This window comes from Myxine glutinosa, chromosome 4 (assembly GCF_964187855.1).
Source record: "Myxine glutinosa chromosome 4, kmMyxGlut1.1, whole genome shotgun sequence".
In the NCBI taxonomy this organism is placed as follows: domain Eukaryota; kingdom Metazoa; phylum Chordata; class Myxini; order Myxiniformes; family Myxinidae; genus Myxine; species Myxine glutinosa.
This window is the reverse complement of record NC_136264.1, coordinates 87,207,562-87,229,638: the sequence shown is the minus strand read 5'-3', so window position 1 is coordinate 87,229,638 and position 22,077 is coordinate 87,207,562. Positions and strand designations below refer to the sequence as shown.

Below are 22,077 nucleotides of genomic sequence, written 5' to 3'. Positions count from 1 at the left end.
ATTCATATTGAAAGATGTTATTCATATTGAAAGATGTTATTCATATTTGAAAGATGTGGTTATTCATATTGAAAGATGCCGTTCTTCTTTCGAGTCACGAAAGACATGCTTCATTCAGAAAGAGATGCGTAACCTGTTGCTGTATACAAGAAAAATGTATGGAACTATGTGGAGGTCATATTGAGCTTTTGGTTTAAGTATTGAAACTTGAGAATTATACACATATTTCACATTTAAAAAAATGATTTCACGTTAAAAAATTATTTCACATCTGTCATTGGTCGAGTTACAATTTAGGTTTTATTTACCTTTATTATGGTCTACCCTGTATAAGTATTTATGATTAGCAAATATAATGTTGATTATTGAAAAATATAATTTGAAAAAAAAAAAGGATATTGATAAATAATAGTTTGCATTTCTTGGCTAAATTTAATTTTGTTCGAAGAACATTTGTGGGTAAAATACGGGTATCTTTGTCATTGTTTGCTTTCTGCCAGATAAAAATACAGCCATTGGAGTTGGACTCGGACTCGGTGCCATTGTAATTTTGGGTATTTGTGTACTTCTGTGGATATTCTACAAAGGAAAAAAAAAGAACAACTTTGGTATGTTTATTATACCCTGTGGGTCATTATGATGCTTTTCTGATGCCCATTTTTTCATTGGAATCAATTTAATTTGCATTTAAAGCTGTGGAATATTTGTTTGTATTTCTAACTTTTTCTGTTCATTTGCAGAGGATAAAGGTGAGAAAGTGAGAAATGCAGAAGACCATAGACAGGTGAGTTTCAAATTAAAGTTTTTTATTTTGTCCATCACATATATCCACATATATCCTTTCCTTGAATTTTGTCCACAGTGATATCACTTCCTTGAATGATGTTTCTCTATCTCCAGAAACTCGAAATGACTGAGGCAATGATCAAAGGCAAAGATCTCCCAAGTATGTGATACCCACAAACATTTGCTTGTGAGATTAGCTGTTCATACTATGTCTGTCTGAAGTATGCTTGTATAAAATACTGACCATCACTCAAATAGTTTTTAAAAAATCAAATTTAAACAAATCAAAAAAATAAGTTTTAAAAAAGGACACTTGATATGTCATCGATATAAATATCTTCATGTGTTTGTGGAGTTTTGTGCATTTTACGTTAATTCTTTCACGGCCGAACCGTAGCACCTATAGGCCCTAAATTTTGGGTGTAGGTACTTCAGCATCTGGGCAAGGTTTTAGGCTGCCACCTCACCCCCCTTAGCAAGGAAAATCTGATTTTCAGAACTACACAAACATACATACATAAAAAAACAAGACCAAAGGTCTAACAGTGGCATAGCTGGGCTTGTAAAATATTATAAATCACAAACACACATGATTAGCTTTTTAAGCAGTCACTAATGCCGTTTATAACATGAAACAAAGAAATTTGGAGGAATCCCGACATCCGTGAGGTAAGCTTTACTTGCAGAACTGAGCAAAGATCAACTGTAATCTATATACCCTACAAGGATTGGAGGTGTGCTCATTTGCCAAACAGCTAGCTAGAGCTTGCCAAGCCAGCCATTCCTTAAGTGTTTTGAATGGAGTGTCTGCTTGAATGCTTAAACCACTCGGCGATCAATCCACAAGAAACTTGGTAAATGAACGCACACCCAATGTTGTTGAGACCCGACCATAGATCGTAATCTGTAATCTATATTCCCCAAAGAGGAATGACCATTCCTGCCACTCCCGTAGTGAGCGTGTGTATTAGTAAATTGAAATGACGGTCGGTGGAGTCAGCCGTCGTAATGACATCATATATGTAATGACGTAACGGACACAAAACTGCCGCTACTTTAACATGTAGAAGATGATATATTTTAACTTCCATTACGTTTAAAGTCACTACGAATGGATTAGTGTAACTATTAGATTTACTATAATATTAACGTTACGTTATCATTATTGCGAAAACAATATCACCATTAAAAAACCGAGGCGAATTCCTTACTTGCGTGGTTGTTAATATTAGTGCCGAACACCGCTCATCACTGATTCATGAACCATACACCGCTTCAATCCATTAACTTTGTACTCACGACATTGGGATGAAAGTGTTATGGTTATATTTATGATATTGTTATTATTATTGTTATGAAAACGATACTACTGAAATGATACACTACTGTATTAAGAAACCTGGGCTTAATTTGTCCGGGTCCGAAGATGAGGCATAACACCTAAGGCCTATACGTACAGTATTGTTGGAAGAGACATAAAGCCGATGCTTTCAATATTTGACGATAATTTTAACAATCGGTTTGTTTTGTTTCACACTGAATGAAAAACGTCAAGGTAGAGCATGGCGATTGTGATATATGACAGGTTCGACGATATGTTCAGCATGAACGGCATATAAATCAAAATGGCGGTGTGTGGTGAGTCAGCCGCTGTACGCCGTAATGACATCAGACGTAATCACATCACCCTGTCATGTGACCAGATCCTCAGTTCTGATTGGTATACGTTTGAGGGGATATACATACGGACGGATAAACACTGTTCTAGATGGCTTTTCCCGATGGGCTAGCCGTAAAAATGGTTAGGCTAATCTTCACCAAATTTTGCAAACGTGTTGGGGGTACCCAGAGTCAAGTCATGGGTACAAAATAAAAAGCTACCCCTCCCCCCCCCCCCCCTCCTGTAAAGCGCCCCATGGGGGAAAAAAAACTACTTAGGAGTTCGAGCACATGTTTTGCATTGAAAAGTTGAAATCTTATAAATAATTTCGCTTGTGCGTTAGTGTGGTTTTTTTGTGCGTTTATTTGTTACTTTTCACGGCCTAAAGCACTGCCGGAAGAATCTCACCCAGCCAGGCAGTGCCAGACAGCCCCTGCTTGTTAAATATATGAGAAGGTTCATGCAGACAGAGTCTTTTCGAATCAGAACATCAGCTAACAAAATCTAAAGTAGAGTATTTAGATCTACTAGTGCACCTGTTCCCCACGGGGGCAGCAGGAAAGGTCATTCCTCTCTGGGATATATAGATTACAGTCGATCTATGGTCGGGCTTCAAGAACATTGGTGGGGTGGGGAGTGGGGGGGGGAGGGATTTGTTCATACCAAGCTTCTTGTAGAGCACTCGTAAAGTGGCTTAAGCATTCGAGCAAACATTCCATTCAAAACCGTTGATTAGGAACGGCTGGCCTTGGCAAGCCAAATTGAACACACCCTTGGCTTCCTCCTTTTCAGTTTCATGTTACACTGCAGTATCAACTTTAAAAAGACCACCACAAAAAATGCCACATTAGTGGCAGGAAGGGTCATGGTATTGTTACGGACACGACTTTGATGTTATGGTGGGCCGAGCGGAATGGCCGCCGTGTTCGCACAAGTTACCCGATTATACTCGAACCTTGGCCGAGTCGCGCTACGCTAAATCAATTGAGGAAAGGACACAACGGCTGGGTTTAAAATGACACGACACCAGGGGTACGGCTCTCAAGACCTCCGGAGGAGGTTATAATATTGCGGAAGGTTAGATTACAACGATGAGAGGTACAGCATAGTAAGGTGGGCACTTAAACACGGTCTTATATTAGCCCCGACAGACGACAGATAAACAGGACAAAACTGACTCACACGGGGATTGATGGCAAGGAAAGCGGGTAGTCGATGGCTCAAGGTGCACCTTGGCTCAGGGGCAAAATCGACCCGGTCCGGTCCAAAGATGCGGGGAGGTCGCTCAGCGCTCGGAGGTCGCGACTTGTCTCTTCTTCAAGCTCGGGGCGCATCTGACGTCACGTCCGGTAGGCTGCGTATATCCGGCGGGGAGTGACACGCCCTCGGCTAGTTAGCTCCGCCCCAGATGGAATCAGTCCGCCCTTCTTATTGGGTGCGGGGGGTTACCGGCTCCGCCCTTGACGAGGGGCCGACAGGCAGCCCCTTCGTGGTAACCCCGTCGGCGCACATGGGTAATGGCGGCTAACCGAGCCGGAGTGAGGACGCACACTCCCCGCGCCGCGCCGCCCCCCTCTGTTGTTGTAGTTGTTGTTGTTGTTGTAGTTGTTGTTGTTGTTGTTGTTGTTGTTGTTGCGTGGGGAAGATGGGAGGAGGTATGGGGAGGTCCTAAACTCACTACTGGTGCCATACAATCACATTCTGGTGCAACGAAGAGTCAGAATTAATGGAAACGAGTCCTTAACTGACATAGACTAAGAATAACTAGCAAGATGTCCGAAAGTTGTCTACGTGAGATGCGGTGGACCTGGGCACGACATTTAATGGGGGAAAAAGGGGAAGGTCGGTTCTACAGAGTGTTATTTACAGGCAATGGGACTAGGGAATGGGGGATTGGGGATAGTTGGGGAGTATTGGGGAAATAGGGGAATATTTACAAGCGGATATGGAGGCCAAATTCCATATCCGCAACATTGCACCCTTCTCTACCCTCGGGGCGTCCCGACCCGATAAATTTTTACCTATTTTAGTGTGGCACTCAGATGTAGTTCCCTCTACTATTAACTCTACCCTGAGTGCGACAGTTTTACAGATATTCACAAATGAGTAAATATGTTCCCCTGCGACGTTGCACCCTTCTCCTCACAGAAACACACCCACAGGATAACCGAATCGCGGAAAGAATTCGCAAACTAAACATACAGCCGGTAGGGAGCATTGTTTACAAGACTACGCTGCTATTTACACTACGATCCAGGACCTGTTTTTGGAGGAACACATGCAGATGTTATGCATAGAGAGAGCACGCATGCCAGCATCGATACACCAACCCACGAGTGCTCTGTGGCCTTACGGCCTTTAATAATGTGCAGAGCACCCCTTCCAAGCACCAAAAGCACCACCCCATCACACAGTCAGCACCATCCGGTGCACCAATAAAATGTTTATAAATCACCGGTGGTGTCGCAGCCGGCCGATGTTCTGCCGCTGGTCTTGCCTTCATGTGGTGCACTTGGCCTTCTTACTTCTTTAAAAATAAAGAAAGGCGCCAACCGCGTCCATTTCTGTATTGTGGCCATCAGGGGGCCAACTAAAAGTGGTTCACCTGTATGGCATAGGTGCCACGTTGACCCATAGGTCCATCCACGGGTGGTGCTTGGCCGCAAAAGAACTGCGGTCCATTGTGGGTGGCCACCAAAATTGCGGTCCATATGGTGTATCGATCCAGGCAGCAAGCAGCGAAAGTGCAGGCCCACAACTGCGGAGCCAGCACCTCTCTCTCCTCTCTCTCTGCCCCAAAGCCAGATCCTCGGAGGTGGGAGACAAAAGAAAAGACAAGTGAGTAAGGTGGTAAGGGCGCAAAAGTGCACGCAATGTAAGGTAATGCACACTGTGGGCACATGGGAACCAGGTGAGACAGGTACGTTCCTACCGTACGCCCCCCCCTCCCCCCACCAGGTAACCTACATGGACCCTCCCTTACCCCTTACTGTATCCACAAAACACAACACTACCCATAACCATCTACTTTACAAATCAACAAACATCCCTACTGTCTTCCCCGTTCCTCCCATATACCAAATTCGTCTTCTCTCCCTCCTAACCAATCAAATTTGCCATTTTCAACTCTCATCAAAATTTGCCATTACCAATTCATCATCAGTCCCTCCTAAGGAGGGAGAGATGGAATCACCCCAATGTCTCATCCACGTCGTGATGCGTCTCACCAATCCACACAGCAATTCTCATTTCCTGCACACAGAACAAAGAAAACACAGGTGTGGAGTCATCATCATCACCACAGGTAAGTGGCTGCGTATGGTGCGACAGGGTCATCAATCCTAACTATCTCCTAAATGACTTTAACAACTTTACATTACCCGGGGTCTTTCTCCGGCCAAACCATTGGCCCTCTTACACTATGGGTTCTAAAAACCAATTCCCATTGACCAACTGTGGTGCTTTTCAATTTGGGGTCTCACTCCCCCGATTCATCTCCCGGTGCCCTCGCACAATTTCTGGGCTGTGGCGTGTACCTCTCCCAGTGGGTCTACCCACCTGCACACCTCCACCACTGCAGTTGCCTCCGAGCTTACCTGCTCCTTACCCTAACCTAACTACCTGGGGAAGGCCCTCTGGCGCTCTCCCCACTCGGTGCCCTCTCTGGCACTGGGCTACCCGGGTCCATCCTCCGGATCCTCGGGCCCCATCCACAACTCTACCGGCTCCCAGAGCCCACCTGCGGCCTCACCTGGCCGACATCCTCACAGTGGTGGAGTGCCCAACCAACTACACACACTAACAGGCTACACGCCCAGCCATTTCCACAACACTAATGCACCCATCCAAATACCATTCTGTCACCCGCACCACAGATGCCAATATCCAACCACAATTTACCTATACCCTCTACCTAACACTTACACTACCCGCCCCGGGTACTCGTGAAAGGGGTCCACTCTTCCCCCATCCACACCTTCGCACCATGCACACCACTCCGTACCACTTACTCCAACTCTCTCCACACACCTGTACCTGCACACCTGTGCTCTCACACCTGGTGCCACCTGCACCCTTCTCTCCCCAAGCGCACTTGCGCTGATCCACACACTCACTACTCATACACTGCTCCACACACCTGTCCAGTTGCACACCTGTGCAATCACACCGGTTCCATTCTCACACACACGGCATCATCTCAGCTAACTACTCCCTTCTGAAACTTGCGCTTCCCAGTCGTCCCTTTAAATTTAAACTATTGCGCTCCCACGTCATTATAATCCACACTAATCTACCTGCGTCCCCACTACAGGTATCAGTCACTAACTAAACTTAACGTTACCTAATGTCATCTTCGCTAGATCCCTATCAATATCCTAACCCACCCGGGCTAGTTTTCACTGCCATACACCCCATAAACTATTGCGCCTTTGCCCCCGTATATGGGAAGGGTGGCAAGGATGCCACCCTTACCCACCGGGCCCATCGCTCACTACCAATTTTGCACATCAAATTTCAACAAATTAAAAATTTGCCAATCACTACCCATCATCTGCCAATCACTACTGCCAATCCCTTGCCAATCATCAAATTTTGTTTTTCTCTAATTTTGGGGCCAAAACACTATCCTCGTCACCCGTCTACTTACTAATGCCTCTCGGTGCGCCAATTTACTTCTAAAGCTCGGCTTCGTACAGCCAAGCCATGAATGCGGGTTGTTCTGTGCCAGCGGCTGGATGCGTCCGGCACTCGGTGCAGGGACGGGGGCTTACCCGGGCCAAGATCCCACGCACCATCTCGGCGTGGAGCCATCCAATGTCCCGATCTCGACCTGCCGGACTGCCTCAACAAAAAGTGGTCGCCATGACGACCCTTTCTATCGGGCTGCCCGCTCCGCCTAGTGGAGCACGGACGCGGCCGTTCAAAGCGAGGCCCAGCACGCACCGAGGGCCCGATTCGGCTAAAAGTCGCTCTAACCTCTAAACCGGTTACCGTCGATGCTTCACCTGGACGCTTACACCCCGCAGCCCGTTCCTTGCTCACACATCCAGCCGTTTCCATGCTCCTCGTACCTTTCCTTACACACCCAGGTACACCCATTCCACTCACAGCCTTGGTCACACACCTGACCACCGAACACTTTGGCACACATTCGTTGGTCGCACACCTCACCAACACACCTCTTCGCGCCCCCTCCTCTGTCACCTCCTCTGTGACAATCACAGGTGTGCTCTCATTCGCACACCCAACCACGTGCCTCACCACCAACTCCAGCGTGCATTCCCACTGACGCTCTACCATTCCAGGTGTGCATCCTTTCTCACCTGTCACAACCAACTCACGCTCCTTGTCACTCTCACTACTCTCACCTCCATTCTTGACAGCGCACTCACCCTTACTCTTGACAGCGCACTCTTTCCTCATGCACCCGTCCGTTACACACCTCTCTCGCGCACACTCTTGCGCACACTCTCCCGTCACACCCTCTGTAACACTCACCACAGGCGTGCATTCTTCCTTACTTTTGACAGCGCACTCTTTCCCCATGCACCTGTCCGTCACACACCTTTCTCGCGCACACTCTCCCATCACACCCTCTGTAACACTCACCACACCGCGCTTCCATGTACTCCCTCGCACACGCGCTACGACCGACTCACTCTCGCCAGCACCCTCACTACTCCTTGGCACGCACTTTTTCCTCACACACCCCAGAGTCGGACTTTCTTGCACACCTCCTTTTTCGCACACCAGACCTGTCGCACACTTCACCAACGGCCTCTCACGAACACCCGGGTCCATCTCGACCCCCAAGCTTCTTAAATCCCCTGGCGCATCATACGCACGACCATATTGGTCACCACTTACACCGGGTCCTCTTCCTCTTCGCTTCTCCTCCATCACCTGCGAATCCCTCATCCGGTTAATGAGCACATCATCACGATCCGAACACAGACTTTGGACCAATTCTTTTACCTCCTCTTTTATCTCTTTCTTATCCTCTCTCCGTCGCTTCTTAATTTCGCTCATCCCTTCTTCCACTTCTTCTAATTTCTGCTTCACCTCTTTTATTCCCCGGTACGTCTCCTCAAGCTCGTCCTCCAAGGCTACCTTGACCGTTTCCATGTGCGTCCTCACCTGCCGGTCCTTCGTCTCCATTACCTCTATCACCTCGTCCAACCTCGTTGTCAGTCCCTCACGTACCATCTGACATTCCCTCTTCGTCGCTATCAAGTCATCTTTTAGTTCTTTCTGTGTCGCCTTTAACCCTCCTAATACCGCAGTGTTCCTTTGAACCTGCTCCACTAACTCCGTCTGTCCCACCGTCAGCTGCTCCACCTCCTGCGTCAGGTCCTCTATGCCCCCTTGTAACTTTACAGTCCCCTTTCTCACCTCCTTCTCCATGTGCTCCTTACAGTGCCTCACCTCCTCGCGCACTCCTCCGACCTCCTCACTCACACCTCTTCTGATCTCCTCTCCCATCACTTGCATCTCTTGCCCAGATGCCACCCTCATCTGCTCCATTTCCTCCCTGTGAGCATCCAGTTTGGTTTCTACCCCCATTCTGACCCCCTCTATCTGCTGCCCCATTTGGTTAACTTCCCTTTCCGCTTGGTCCCTCATGTCCCTCAATTTGCCTTCCATCCTGTTTTCTAACCCCTCTAACCCATTTTTCACTCCCTCTATCTGATTCTCCTGGGCAGCCATTCTATTTTCTACCCCCATTAACCCCTTTTTCACCTCTTTTATCCCGTTGTCTAACCCCTCAAATTTGTCGTCTAACTTCCCAAATTTCTTGTCTAAACCCTTAAAATTATTGTCTAACCCCTCACCGGTACCCCTCACTTCGTCCCTCATTGCCCCCATTTGGCCCTCATTCCCACAATTTGGTTTCCCAATCGCTCACCCTGAGCATCCATCCGGTTCCCCATTGCCCCCAATTGCTCACTCTGCAGTTTGAGGGACGCCTGCATTTGCGCCATAAATTGCTCCATGAGGGCCTGCATGTCAATCGGCTGCATGTTAAAGCCCGTTGATACAGCGGGCTCGGCTACCGCGCGCTCTTGCGAGGCGCCATTTTGCGCGCCCGCAACGTCGGGCGCAACGACGCTATTTTGTGCGTCTGCTACCCTCACTGCTTCGCTCTCCTTATGTCCCTCAATTTGGTCCTGGATCGACCCTGCCTCACTCTCCTCTACCGGACCCCAGTCGACTTGGTCTGCCATAGCGCGACTTTCAAAATTCGGATTTTTATTTTCGTAAAACAAAATCAAATTTCGCCGTTATAATTTCGAGCGCGGGAAACGCGCTCCGGATCGAATTCTACCTCCCAACACCAATTGTTACCCTAGTGGTACAATTGGTGTTCCAAAATTTGGGCCTAATAAATTTAGTCCCAGGTCCGAATCCGACACTCCTGACACCAATTGTTACGGACACGACTTTGATGTTATGGTGGGCCGAGCGGAATGGCCGCCGTGTTCGCACAAGTTACCCGATTATACTCGAACCTTGGCCGAGTCGCGCTACGCTAAATCAATTGAGGAAAGGACACAACGGCTGGGTTTAAAATGACACGACACCAGGGGTACGGTTCTCAAGACCTCCGGAGGAGGTTATAATATTGCGGAAGGTTAGATTACAATGATGAGAGGTACAGCATAGTAAGGTGGGCACTTAAACACGGTCTTATATTAGCCCCGACAGACGACAGATAAACAGGACAAAACTGACTCACACGGGGATTGATGGCAAGGAAAGCGGGTAGTCGATGGCTCAAGGTGCACCTTGGCTCAGGGGCAAAATCGACCCGGTCCGGTCCAAAGATGCGGGGAGGTCGCTCAGCGCTCGGAGGTCGCGACTTGTCTCTTCTTCAAGCTCGGGGCGCATCTGACGTCACGTCCGGTAGGCTGCGTATATCCGGCGGGGAGTGACACGCCCTCGGCTAGTTAGCTCCGCCCCAGATGGAATCAGTCCGCCCTTCTTATTGGGTGCGGGGGGTTACCGGCTCCGCCCTTGACGAGGGGCCGACAGGCAGCCCCTTCGTGGTAACCCCGTCGGCGCACATGGGTAATGGCGGCTAACCGAGCCGGAGTGAGGACGCACACTCCCCGCGCCGCGCCGCCCTCCTCTGTTGTTGTAGTTGTTGTTGTAGTTGTTGTTGTTGTTGTTGTTGTTGCATGGGGAAGATGGGAGGAGGTATGGGGAGGTCCTAAACTCACTACTGGTGCCATACAATCACATTCTGGTGCAACGAAGAGTCAGAATTAATGGAAACGAGTCCTGAACTGACATAGACTAAGAATAACTAGCAAGATGTCCGAAAGTTGTCTACGTGAGATGCGGTGGACCTGGGCACGACATTTAATGGGGGAAAAAGGGGAAGGTCGGTTCTACAGAGTGTTATTTACAGGCAATGGGACTAGGGAATGGGGGATTGGGGAGTATTGGGGAAATAGGGGAATATTTACAAGCGGATATGGAGGCCAAATTCCATATCCGCAACAGTATTAACCCTTGTGGGGCATATAGATTACAGTAGATCTTCGCTCGGTTCTGCAAGTAAAATTTGCCTCATCTGGATGTCGGGATTCCTCCAAATTTCTCTCAGTTTTGTGTTAAACAGCATTATCGACTGTTTAAAAAGGTAATCATAATTGTGTCACGCGACCAGATTCTTGTACCAGATGCGCTAATCATCTACTGCGTATAAACGTCGTTGAAAGGCGGCGCCGCGTGTTTCACCGTTTTCGCTTCCGGATTGATCGTTTATCAGCAATAAACTTCCGTAAATATACCTTTATTGGACACAGTTTCGTCTTATATTTCACCCATCGACGGAAAAATATACGATCTTTCGTTCTATGACAGTGGCATTACCTGTTATGACCGTTGAAGCCTGAATTTTGCTTCGGACTCAACGGTCATTTTCCGCGATTCCACGGCAACAGTCGCCTGGTGGCGTGCTAGTCGCTACACGTGTTTGTTTAGATAATGATTAATGATACTGAAAATGAATAATACTGATACGTGACTGATAATTATCATTGAGTCATTATCTTGTGAGCCTAATTCACAAAGTACATACAAGTACAGCATTGTTCAGTAAACGATATTCTTTGTCCAGTATATGAATAAAATATCATGCACACTGGATGCACAGCACTGAGCAGCATGTACAGGTCTTATCAATTGCACAAACTATGATGACTGTCTCAATCATTATAATGATTCATCTGCCGGTCTGCCGGTCCTGCCTCTGACCCTCTTCCGAATCCAAGCGTTCTCCGAACATTTTCCTACATGCCTCCTGCGCCTTTGCTACCTCTTTCTTTGCAGCCTTCCTGGCTGCCTTATAACTTTCATGCTCTGCTGTTTCTGCTCCCGTACCCTTCGCCTTCTGCCACTCCTTGAACTTCTTCCTCTTCTCGTCAATCCTCTTTCCAACTTCATCATCCCACCATCATGTTTCCGAGTGCCTCGGTGGTCCTTTTGTCCATCCACATACCTCACCAATGGCTCCCAACAGACTATCTTTCATTGACATCCAACCACTTTCAAGCTCAACCACATCATCCTCCACCATACTCAGCCTCTCTTTTAATGCCTCCCTCACTGTCACCTCTTTCAACCTCCACACCTTCATTCTCGGTTGGTACTTCACCCGCCGAGCTCTCCTCGCACCTTTCACCCTTATGTCGCAGACAACCAAGTGGTGCTGTGAAACAGCCTCCTCCGCCGGGATCACCTTTGTGTCCCGGAGGTGCCCCCTATCTCGCCTACGCACCATCAGGTAGTCAACGGTTGACTAGTCCTGTACATACGTCTTGTAAATGGGGCTTCACCAAACATGTGTGTGAAAATTCTATACATGTAGGCCTACTCGTCATTTTGCCTTGATATTTTGGCATGACAGCTTGGGCTAGCGTACAGATGGCGGGCGATGATTTACAGTATTTGTGTACAGTTGCAATGCAGATTATGCTTGAAGATTCTATGCAGATTATGCTGTACATAATAAATACAGCAGTATTAGAAGAAACATGTGCGTGTTTGTTTCCCATAAATTCCAATTAAAATCAGTGCTGGTCACAACTTATTTGCTCGGAAAAAAAGTGAAAAATACAGAATATTGGCACGGTGCGAAAAAAAATTGGCACTCGGCCAATAACTCTTATGGTACTTTTATTTACTTTACTTGTAAACATCATGCTTGAAAAAAACCTTTAAACCCTAGAAATTGATTCTGATTGTAAATTACTGGTTGGTATTTTTTGCGAAATTTTCTAGATTTCCTGGCATGAAAAGTTGAAAAACCTGACATTTTGGGGAACAGATGAATATTTAAATTTTTGTTTTAATGAATTTGTAATTGCCCAATTTGACCAACCCTGCTATTTTATGAAGGTACAGGGTTGGTACTTTAATGCTGCAGGTATAACTCTAAATCCATAATTTGAGCATCTGGTACAAGAATCTGATAGCGTGACACATATGTGTTTATGGTTTATAATATTTTTAATTCTGGTTGGGGCCATTGCTCCCACGAAAACGGCGCAATAAGCTATTTATAAACATTAACACAGCATTTGTTCAATGAGGAAACACCCCTTGGGTAGGTGGGATATTATTCGTGTTAATATTGTCTGAGTATTAATATTATGGTATTGGTCGTAATAAACATTAATATTATGCTTTTGGTATCAGAATCGTCCTTGGACAACGTCATGTTAAAGCTATTTTAACACGGATATAACCTCAACAGGCAACCTCATTGGCAGGGGAGACCCCTTTGGTGGAGAAAACACCCATGGGGAAGAGGGCAAATGAATTCGCTACAACCTTCATTGTGTGACCCTTTGTCCTCTTATCAAGTTTCGTTGAGATTCGATGGGTAACGACCGAATGTATCGCGGTCAAAAATCGTCAGACAGCCACCAAATTGTATATTTTAGTATGATTCACGATTGAGGATTAAACTAATTAATATATCTGCACCCTAATGCCAAAATGCTTGGGTTGGCCCACTTCTAGCATTTGCATTCTCGACATACAATCATCAGCAAAATGTGTTATACATTCTCAAACATGTACACGTTGCATAAAATACATTGAATTATGTCAGTTATTTTTTTAACCGGAACCCGACCAATACACATAATCGGCATGGTTTCTTGAGGAACAATGATTTATGTCACACAGGAGTTGCATTGAATTATTAGCTTCATATAGTCACTTCTTATCTCAGGTGTTGCCATGTTCAAGAATTCTACACGACGATATGGACAGACTTATTTACTTTCCACGAGGAAAACAACAGAGGTTGTTTGAGACTGGAGTGTTCACTGTGCTGTCTTTTCCCTTACAACAGGAAATGGAATTATACGAGTACATTCAGCCACATACTCAATAATGCTCAATCCTTAAATCCTATACTGCCACCTATCTTCTAAATTGTGAACTAGTATGAGTATTCACTGCTAGGCCTAATTATTGACAGGAACTTTAATACGTATATCTTGTCTGAGCAATTGCAATTATTATTGCTGCCCCTCAACATGAAGTTCTCTCCAATAGACATTTTTTATGTACATATCCCCTCACTTTCCATTTCCCACCAGAAAACTGGAAAGATATTGTGGCGGAGAACGTGGATCTTCTAGACGTTCAGAGTCTGCTGAGGAAGCTGGGCCTGGGGGATTGCAAAATAAAGGAAATAACCAATGACTATGTGCATGCAAGGGATAAGAAATATGAGTTGCTGAGTACCTGGGAAAAACAAATTGGCAATGATCCAAATATAGTTAAGAATGTTATGGAAGGGTTATATTCCTGTGGCCAACGCAAAGCTGCAGATATGCTTATTGGGGAAGCTCATCAAATATTTATTGAATAATGGAGGGAAAGCCGTTTCTCCAATAATGTCTGTATTGAAAGAAAATTGTCATGAAAATTTTCTGTATAACATATTTGCTATGTCATTAAAAACTTTAAACATTTCTCAAGATTCATCAGAAACTTCATTACTCTCCCCTCCATTACTTCAGGCAATGCAATGCCTTGTTCGTGTTAAGAAAAAAAAAAAGACTTCTCCAACAAAATGGCCTCCCTCTGCTATTGTTACTTGCAAAATCGAAGATTTTTCAAGTATATTGATTGGTCTTGTGCATTATTCTGTTCTGTCTGTCTGTCTGGTTGTCTGTCAATCGCCTACTAATCTTCACGAAACTTCACCAGATGGTAGAGTTGGTCAAAAGGAAGCTTATTGATTTTGAAGTCAAAGATCAAAGGTCACCTTGAGGTCAAATTTCTAAAATTGTCATTTTTAATCCGATGGACCCGAGCTTTGATTAAGATCCCCAATTTTAATCTTGATGAAATCAACAATTTGATGTATACATGGCAACTTTTTATTTTGGGATGAGGTGGATTTTGCAAGTATCATGCTCTGTGTGACATCTTGTTTAAATCTTTCTCTGTTTGTACTAAAGCTAAAATCTTTGAATTGCCAACCATTCAATATAGATTTGAAAATGTTACCTCTATATATCAGCTCGTTTACAGAATGAAGTAGAACTTCAGGGATTTTTAAAAAGTGCTCACTATTTATTTTGAATTATTGGTATTGCAATATTGAAATTTCCATATTTATTTTAAATGGTGTAACATCATACTATTATTATAAATATGTAGCATTTGTTGCTGGAATTGAGCTATTATGGTGGTTAGCAGAGGTTTTGAACAAAGGTCGTGGTTTCATTGAGGGCTAAGGTATTTGCACATATTTTAAAAGTGGATGTTATGAAAATTTTACAGCAAAGGCCACTCACTCACTCACCGCAGGCAGGTTGGTGGTCTTTTTGTCTTCTACCGACTCCTCTCCGGCCTTGCTCCCCCAGCTCTCTCTGTGCTCTGTCCCCCAAATATTCCTACAGGATGCACAATATCTGCCAGCAACCCTCTTCAGATGAAACTACCAAAATCAAGACTCTCTGCTCACCTTCACTCCTTCATTCCTCTTTTCTCCCACATCTGGAACAAACTCCCTCACTATCTTCAATTCCACTCCACCCTCCAGGTCTTTAAAACAGCTGTTCACCACCATCTCTTGTCTCCAAAACCTTGATCTTTTCTACCCCCGTTAATTCACCCCAGATCCACTTTTTTGAAATTCCGACCTCTTTCCTTGAAGTCTTATCTGTGTCCAAGTGTTTTATACCTCTCCCCCACCCCCCTTCCCACGCCTCCTCCCCCCAAGCCCTCTACCTCCCACAGATCTCCCGATGTCCCTGCTCTCAAATGTTGTACTTGTGTGCTTCCCCCTCTCTCCCCATCTTTTCTCCCGCTCCCTTTATCATATGTTTTGTGTGTCAGTTTGTCTTTTTGTGATTAATGTTAGCTCTTACACGAGCCTCGATCTGGTATACAAAAAAACAAACAAAAAAATTATTGGATGGCCGAGATTAATTTGCAATCCTGTTTTTACCATCTATAAAATAATAGCTTTTCAAACAGAACCCTTTTATCCCAAATCTTATCCGTCCTTGTACTTCCCCTGAGTCAAAATGCAAATATTCTTTGCAACAAATATCGGTTTTGCTTCTATTGGGGCTTGTCAACCAACTGATTGGTGTAATCATGCCTAGCCCTTGACAATCCTCAAACTCGAACAACACTTAGAAGAGAGCACAACCCCACCAGGCTGAACAGTTTACGTTTTGTATCCCACTGATAGGCCGGATTTGCATCTGAACCTTAACCAAAATCAATTCGCCTTGTTCTTATCACCTACCCAACACATGCACCTAGTTTTCTCATAATCCGTCCACAACCTTTTGAAACGTCATGCTACATATTGTTTTTGGCCCGAGGACTCAATGGTGAAGAATCACTTTAAAAATTTGTACGATCTGAATCCACACCAAAATCTAATCAATTCGGCCTTGTCACACACGCAACCTATCCACCAAGTTTCGGCCGAATCTATCCATAACTTTTTGAGACATATTGATCACAGGGATGAAAACATAACCTCTGTCCACCTTCGATGGTGGAGGTAAAATGATGATTCCTGTGCTCATATGTTGGTTCGTCCCCCAGCTGAGATTTATTAAACTAGGGCATGCCCGTACTATATATATGCCCGTACTATATATCTATCTAAAATTATATCCCCCCCCTCTATTTACATGAAATGGTTTGGTCCATTCGCAACGCCAAAGCGAACGGCGAACGGCTTGCGAGTACAGTGACAATGCCCCCCCTCTATTTACATGAATGGTTTGGTCCATTCGCAACGACCACAGAACCCCCCCCTCTATTTACATGCAATGGTTTGGTCCAAAGCGAACGGCTTCCGGAGTTTGGTAAAGAAATCGCCATCGCGTGCACAAACGCGCAGGAAAGCGAATGAATCGCAAATTCGTTTTTATTAGTTGTAAAACATAGTTTAACGCCAACATAGTTTGCAAACGTGAAATAAATGAATACGCTCTCAAATGTGCCATCCGAGGCAGAGTGTGCCCGCCACGTTCGGCACACGCGATCGTTCGCTGCTCTCTGATTGGTTGAATCGTTTTTTGGACATAGCTCGGTAAGTAATTGTCCGATTAATATGAAACCTTGAAAAGGCACATCCTCGGGTCCCCAGCAATATACCTGGCAAGTTTAAAGTATATCGGACCCGTGGTTGTCGAGAAACAGCGGTCACAGACAAACGTACAAACGTACAAACGTACAGACAGAGATTACTGGAATTATAGATAGATGAAAAGCAGTTGATTCTTTAAAAGTAGGGTAAATTTTCCCTTTTGGGGTGGGAGATAAAGCTCGAGAATGATGTACTATCAAATTTCGCAACTGCACATGGTTTTTTTTTTCTGGCTTACGTCCAACAACGTTTTTGTGCCAGGAAGCCAGCCAGTGCTGTTATGTCGTACATCCGGTAACTCTGGTTTGTAATGGATGTTTGGCACTGTACGCTTCTAGTAAGATAATAGCTTTACCCCATAGGAACAGTCCCTATGTATTTAAAGTATCTATTACTCTACACAAAGTCTGCACTCCCTTTTAAAACTTTTACCTTTTGTTGCCTCTTATAGTCTGGAATTAAAATGCATGAAATCAGGCCTTTTCCACCTTTATTTACACATCGTAACCCACAACCTCCAAGTGAAAAAGAAATTCTACAAATTTCAGAAAATTAATTAAAAATACAAAACTGGATATCTTCATTGGATAACTATCCACCCCACTGAGGTAATACTTGGTGGAAGCACCTTTGAGAGCAATTACAGCTGTGAGTCTGGTGGGATAGGTCTCTACCAACCTTACACACCTTGATTGGGCAATATTTGCCCATTCTTCTGCACAAAACTGTTCAAGCTCAGTCAAGTTGCATGGGGAGTGTTGATGGACAGCAATCTTCAAGTCATGCCACAGATTTTCGATTGGATTTAGATCGGGGCTCTGGCTGGGGCCACTCAAGGACCTTTATCATTTTGTTCCTCAGCCACTCGAGTGTAGCTTTGGCTGGGTGCTTCGGGTCATTGTCATGCAGAAAGGTTAGTCATGTCATACTTCACTCATGTCATGCTTCAGTCAAAACATTGTCTTGCTTCCATCCAAATTTTAGCTTTCTTGCAGAGGGCAGCTGGTTTTCCTCTGGTATTTTTCTGTATTTTGCTCCATCCATCTTCCCTTTAATCCTGACAAGTGTCCCAGTCCCTGCTGATGAGAAACATCCCCAAAACATGATGCTGCCACCACCATGGTGTTCTTTGGGTGATGTGCTTTATTGGGTTTGTGCCAAACGTAACATTTTGCATTTAGGCCAAAAGGTTCCATCTTGGTTTGGTCAGACCACAAAACGTTTTGCCACATGGCTTCAGAATCTCTGGAGTGTTTTCTTTTGCACACCTCAAACGGGACTCAAGGTGGGGTTTTTTTAGGCAAATAGCTTCCTTGTTGCCACCCTACTGCACAGGCCACACTTGGGGTGCACTTGGGATATTGTTGTCACATCCACACAGTGACCAGTCTTTGCCATAAAGGCCTGTAGCTCTTTACAAGTTGCCATTGACCTCTTGGTGGCCTCTCTAATCAGTTTCCTCCCTACTTGATCATTCAGTTTGGAGGGACGGCCTGAACTAGGCAGGGTCTTGGTGGTACCATATGCCTTCCACTTTGTAAAGATTGTCTTGACTGTGCTCCAAGGGATATGCAAGGCCATTGAAATATTTTTATACCCATCCCCAAATCTGTGCCTTTCCACAACTTTATCCCGGAGGTCTTTTGAAAGCTCCTTGGTGCTCATGGTTGAGTTTTTGCTGTGAAATGCACTACCCAGCAGAGGAAACCTACAGGAACAGCTGATTTTATTCTGAAATAATCAGAATCACAACAATTTTACACATGCAGAGGCTAATTAACTTGGTGTGTGATTTTTTTAAGGTGATTGGTTATACCTGAGCTAATGGCATCTGCCATCAAAGCTGGATGGAGGTTATCTTTTCACCCCTGTCTGTCTTTCTGTTTTTTTTTGTTTGTCCATTTGTTGGTGAACAAAATATCTCAAAAGGTTGTGGACGGATTTGGACGAAATTTGGCAGATATGTAGCATATGTGGCGAGGACAAAATGATTAGATTTGGTGAAGATCTGGATCCAGATCCAGCTAATATAATTTTTTAAGTGATTCTTCACCATTGGAAGACAGGGCCAAAAATGATACATAGCAGGATATCTCAAAACGTTATGGACGGATTTGGACGAAACTTTGTGGAGATGTTGGATGTCTGACAAGGACGATTCGATTCGATTTTGGTGAAGATCTGAATATGGATTGGGATAGGAGAATTATTTATTTATTTTAAGTGATTCTTCACCATTGGGAAAGAGAGGCACAAACGATACACAGCAGGATATCTCAAAGTTATGGATAGATTTGGACGAAACTTAGTGGACAGGTTGTGTGTGTGACGTGACAAGGAAGAATCGATTCAATTTTGGTGAAGATCCGGATCCAGCTAGTAGAATTTTAAAGTGATTCTTCACCATTGAGTGATATGGCCAACCAGTTGGAGGTATATGCTCTTTACTTTTTCTTTTTCTTTTTTTTGTATACAAGATCGAGGCTCGTGAAAGAACTAACATTAATCACACAGAAAGACAAACCGACACGTAAAACATATAACATGGGGAGCGGTAGACAAGATGGGGCGAGAGGGGGAGGAACACAAACACAACATCTGAGAGCAGGGACATCGAGAGATCTGTGGGAGGGAGAGGGCTTTGGGTGGTGGAGGCATGGGAAGGGGGGGTGGGAGAGGTATAAGACATATGGACACTGCCAGGACTTCCAGGAAAGAAGTTGGAATTTCAAACAAGGTGGATCTGGGGTGAATTAGTTGGGGTAGAAAAGATCAAGGTTTTGGATGGGGAAAAATAAGAGATGGTGGTGAACAGCTGTTTTAAAGACCTGGAGGGAGGAGTGGGATTTAAGGGAGTGTGGGAGTTTGTTCCAGAGGTGGGGGAAAAGAGGAATGAAAGAGTGAAGGTGAGCAGAGAGCTGAGATTTCGGCAGTTTAACCATCAGAGGGTTGCTGGCAGATCTTGTGCGACCTGTAGGAATATTTGGGGGACAAAGCACAGAGAGAGCTGGGGGAGCAAGGCTGGAGAGGAGTCGGTAGAAGACAGAAAGACCACCTACCTGCCTGCGGTGAGTGAGTGAAAGGCCCTCAGAGATAGCTTCATCGCGGGAGATTCCAATGATTCTGAAAGCTTTGGTTTCAACAGCGTGAAGCCGAACTCGGTGTGAGGCAGGAGCACCGGCACATAGGGGAGAACAGTATTCATTTGAGCTGCGGATGAAAGCCTTGTATGTGGTGAGGAGCTCAGGTGTGCCGAGGAAGGACTTCGCACGATGGAGGATGCCCAGTCGGCGACTGGCTTTGGAGGCCAGCTTGGAAATGTGGTTTTCCCAAGAAAGATCATGGCAGATAGTGAGACCCAAAAGCTTGAGCGACAGAACTTCTTGGAGAGGATTGTTGAGAAAATAGATGGGAGGGTTGTCCAGTCGATCTTTTCGGAGAGACATAGTAAGAGTGTGAGATTTGTCAGGATTGAAAGACATGTTCCACTTGTTTGACCAGACTGTTATTTTGTCCAGGTCTTCAGAGAGTGAGCAGGCTGCAGACTGCCGATCTGAGGGAAGAGGAATGGAGTGGCAGAGAGTGGAGCCATCAGCAAAGAGAAAGAGAGGATTTTCCAGAGAGTCGGAGAGATCATTGATAAAGACCAGAAAAAGCATAGGGCCCAGAACACTGCCTTGGGGAACTCCAGCCTGAACAGGAAGGGGAGATGAGAGAAATCCATTCAGGGCCACACGTTGACTCCGACCAGAGAGGAAGTCTGCAAGCCATGCATGGAGATTTCCATGGATACCATAGGAGGAGAGTTTGGTGAGCAGAGCTGGGTGCCAGACCATATCGAAGGCACGTGATATGTCAAGGGAGACGGCTCTGATTTCCTGTTTGGCATTGAGGACCTCCATCCATTGTTGAGAGAGCAGAAGCAGCATGTCCAGAGTCGAATGACCTGGTCTGAATCCAAATTGATTATCGGAGATCAAGCCATTGGAGAAGAGGAAGGATTTGATATCCGAAGCAATGATGGATTCCATGACTTTGCTGATAATTGGGAGCAGGCTGATTGGTCTGTAGTTGCAAGGATCTGTTTTTGCACCTTTTTTGTGTAAAGCGGTAATGTTTGCTGATTTCCAGGATGCTGGCAGATGACCTTGGGCAAAAGAGAGGGTGAAAAGAACAGAGAGAGGGTGAGATCGAGCGGCAGAGCAGGATTTTAGGACCCGTGGGCTGATGCCGTCAGGTCCAGTTGCAGAATCAGAGTCGAGGGTTGACAGAAACTTTTCCACCTTGTCAGGAGAGAAGGACACAGAGTCCAGGAGCAGTTGGGTTTGACTGGGTAAGGTGGGAACAGAGAGAGATGGGTTTGGGACACAAGATTTTGAGGCAAACACAGAGTTGAGGCATTCGGCTTTGTCACATGCAGTGTCAACTGTGTATCCATTTGAGGTAAGGGAGGGGATGGAGCGGGAACAAACACCAGAAACGGATTTGATCAGACACCACCAGGATTTGGAGGAAGGAGACAGGTTTGAGAGTTCATTCTTGAGTGTGGAGAGATAGTGCTTCCTGGCACTCCTGAGGGTAGACACACACTTGTTCCGAGCTTGGTGGAAGGAACTGAGATTGCCTTCAGTTGGATTAGCCTTCCAAGAGGCAAAGGCAAGTTGTTTCAGGGCAACTGCCTCACCACAAGATTCAGTGTACCATGGACGGGAGGAAGGGTAAGACAACTGAAGACGAGATGGGTTAAATCTGTGCATGAGAGAGAGCAGTTTGCTTTGGAAGAATTCCCAGGAAGAATTGATGTCAGAGGCAGTAGAGATGGGAGACCAGTCGAGATGATTGATGGCTGCTTGAAGACCGTGCCAGTCGGCCTGAGTGAAATGCCAGACTCAGCGACGCTGAGGAGGCTCTCTGAGAATGGCCAGAGAGATGTCCACTTTAACAAGCACATGATCAGAAGAACCGATTGGGGCAGAAGAAG

The 22,077-nt window shown here is 45.5% G+C and overlaps 1 protein-coding gene across 1 annotated transcript; it reads left to right on the top strand.

Annotated features, from left to right (window-relative positions):
- The first annotated feature begins 478 nt into the window (after positions 1 to 478).
- On the top strand, positions 479 to 14,446 carry LOC144891775 (uncharacterized). Its single transcript, XM_078776120.1, has 4 exons — positions 479 to 608; positions 741 to 784; positions 901 to 946; positions 14,068 to 14,446. The coding sequence occupies exons 3-4, from the start codon at positions 910 to 912 to the stop codon at positions 14,340 to 14,342; spliced, it is 312 nt and encodes a 103-aa protein (XP_078632246.1). The 5' UTR covers positions 479 to 608; positions 741 to 784; positions 901 to 909; the 3' UTR covers positions 14,343 to 14,446.
- The last annotated feature ends 7,631 nt before the right edge of the window (positions 14,447 to 22,077 follow it).

Bases quoted from the DNA above. Each gene is read 5' to 3' on its own strand.
- LOC144891775 (XM_078776120.1), top strand. From the start codon at position 910: ATGACTGAGGCAATGATCAAAGGCAAAGATCTCCCAA. The intron at 947-14,067 runs GTATGTGATACC...ATTTCCCACCAG, and splicing joins CAAAGGCAAAGATCTCCCAA to AAAACTGGAAAGATATTGTG.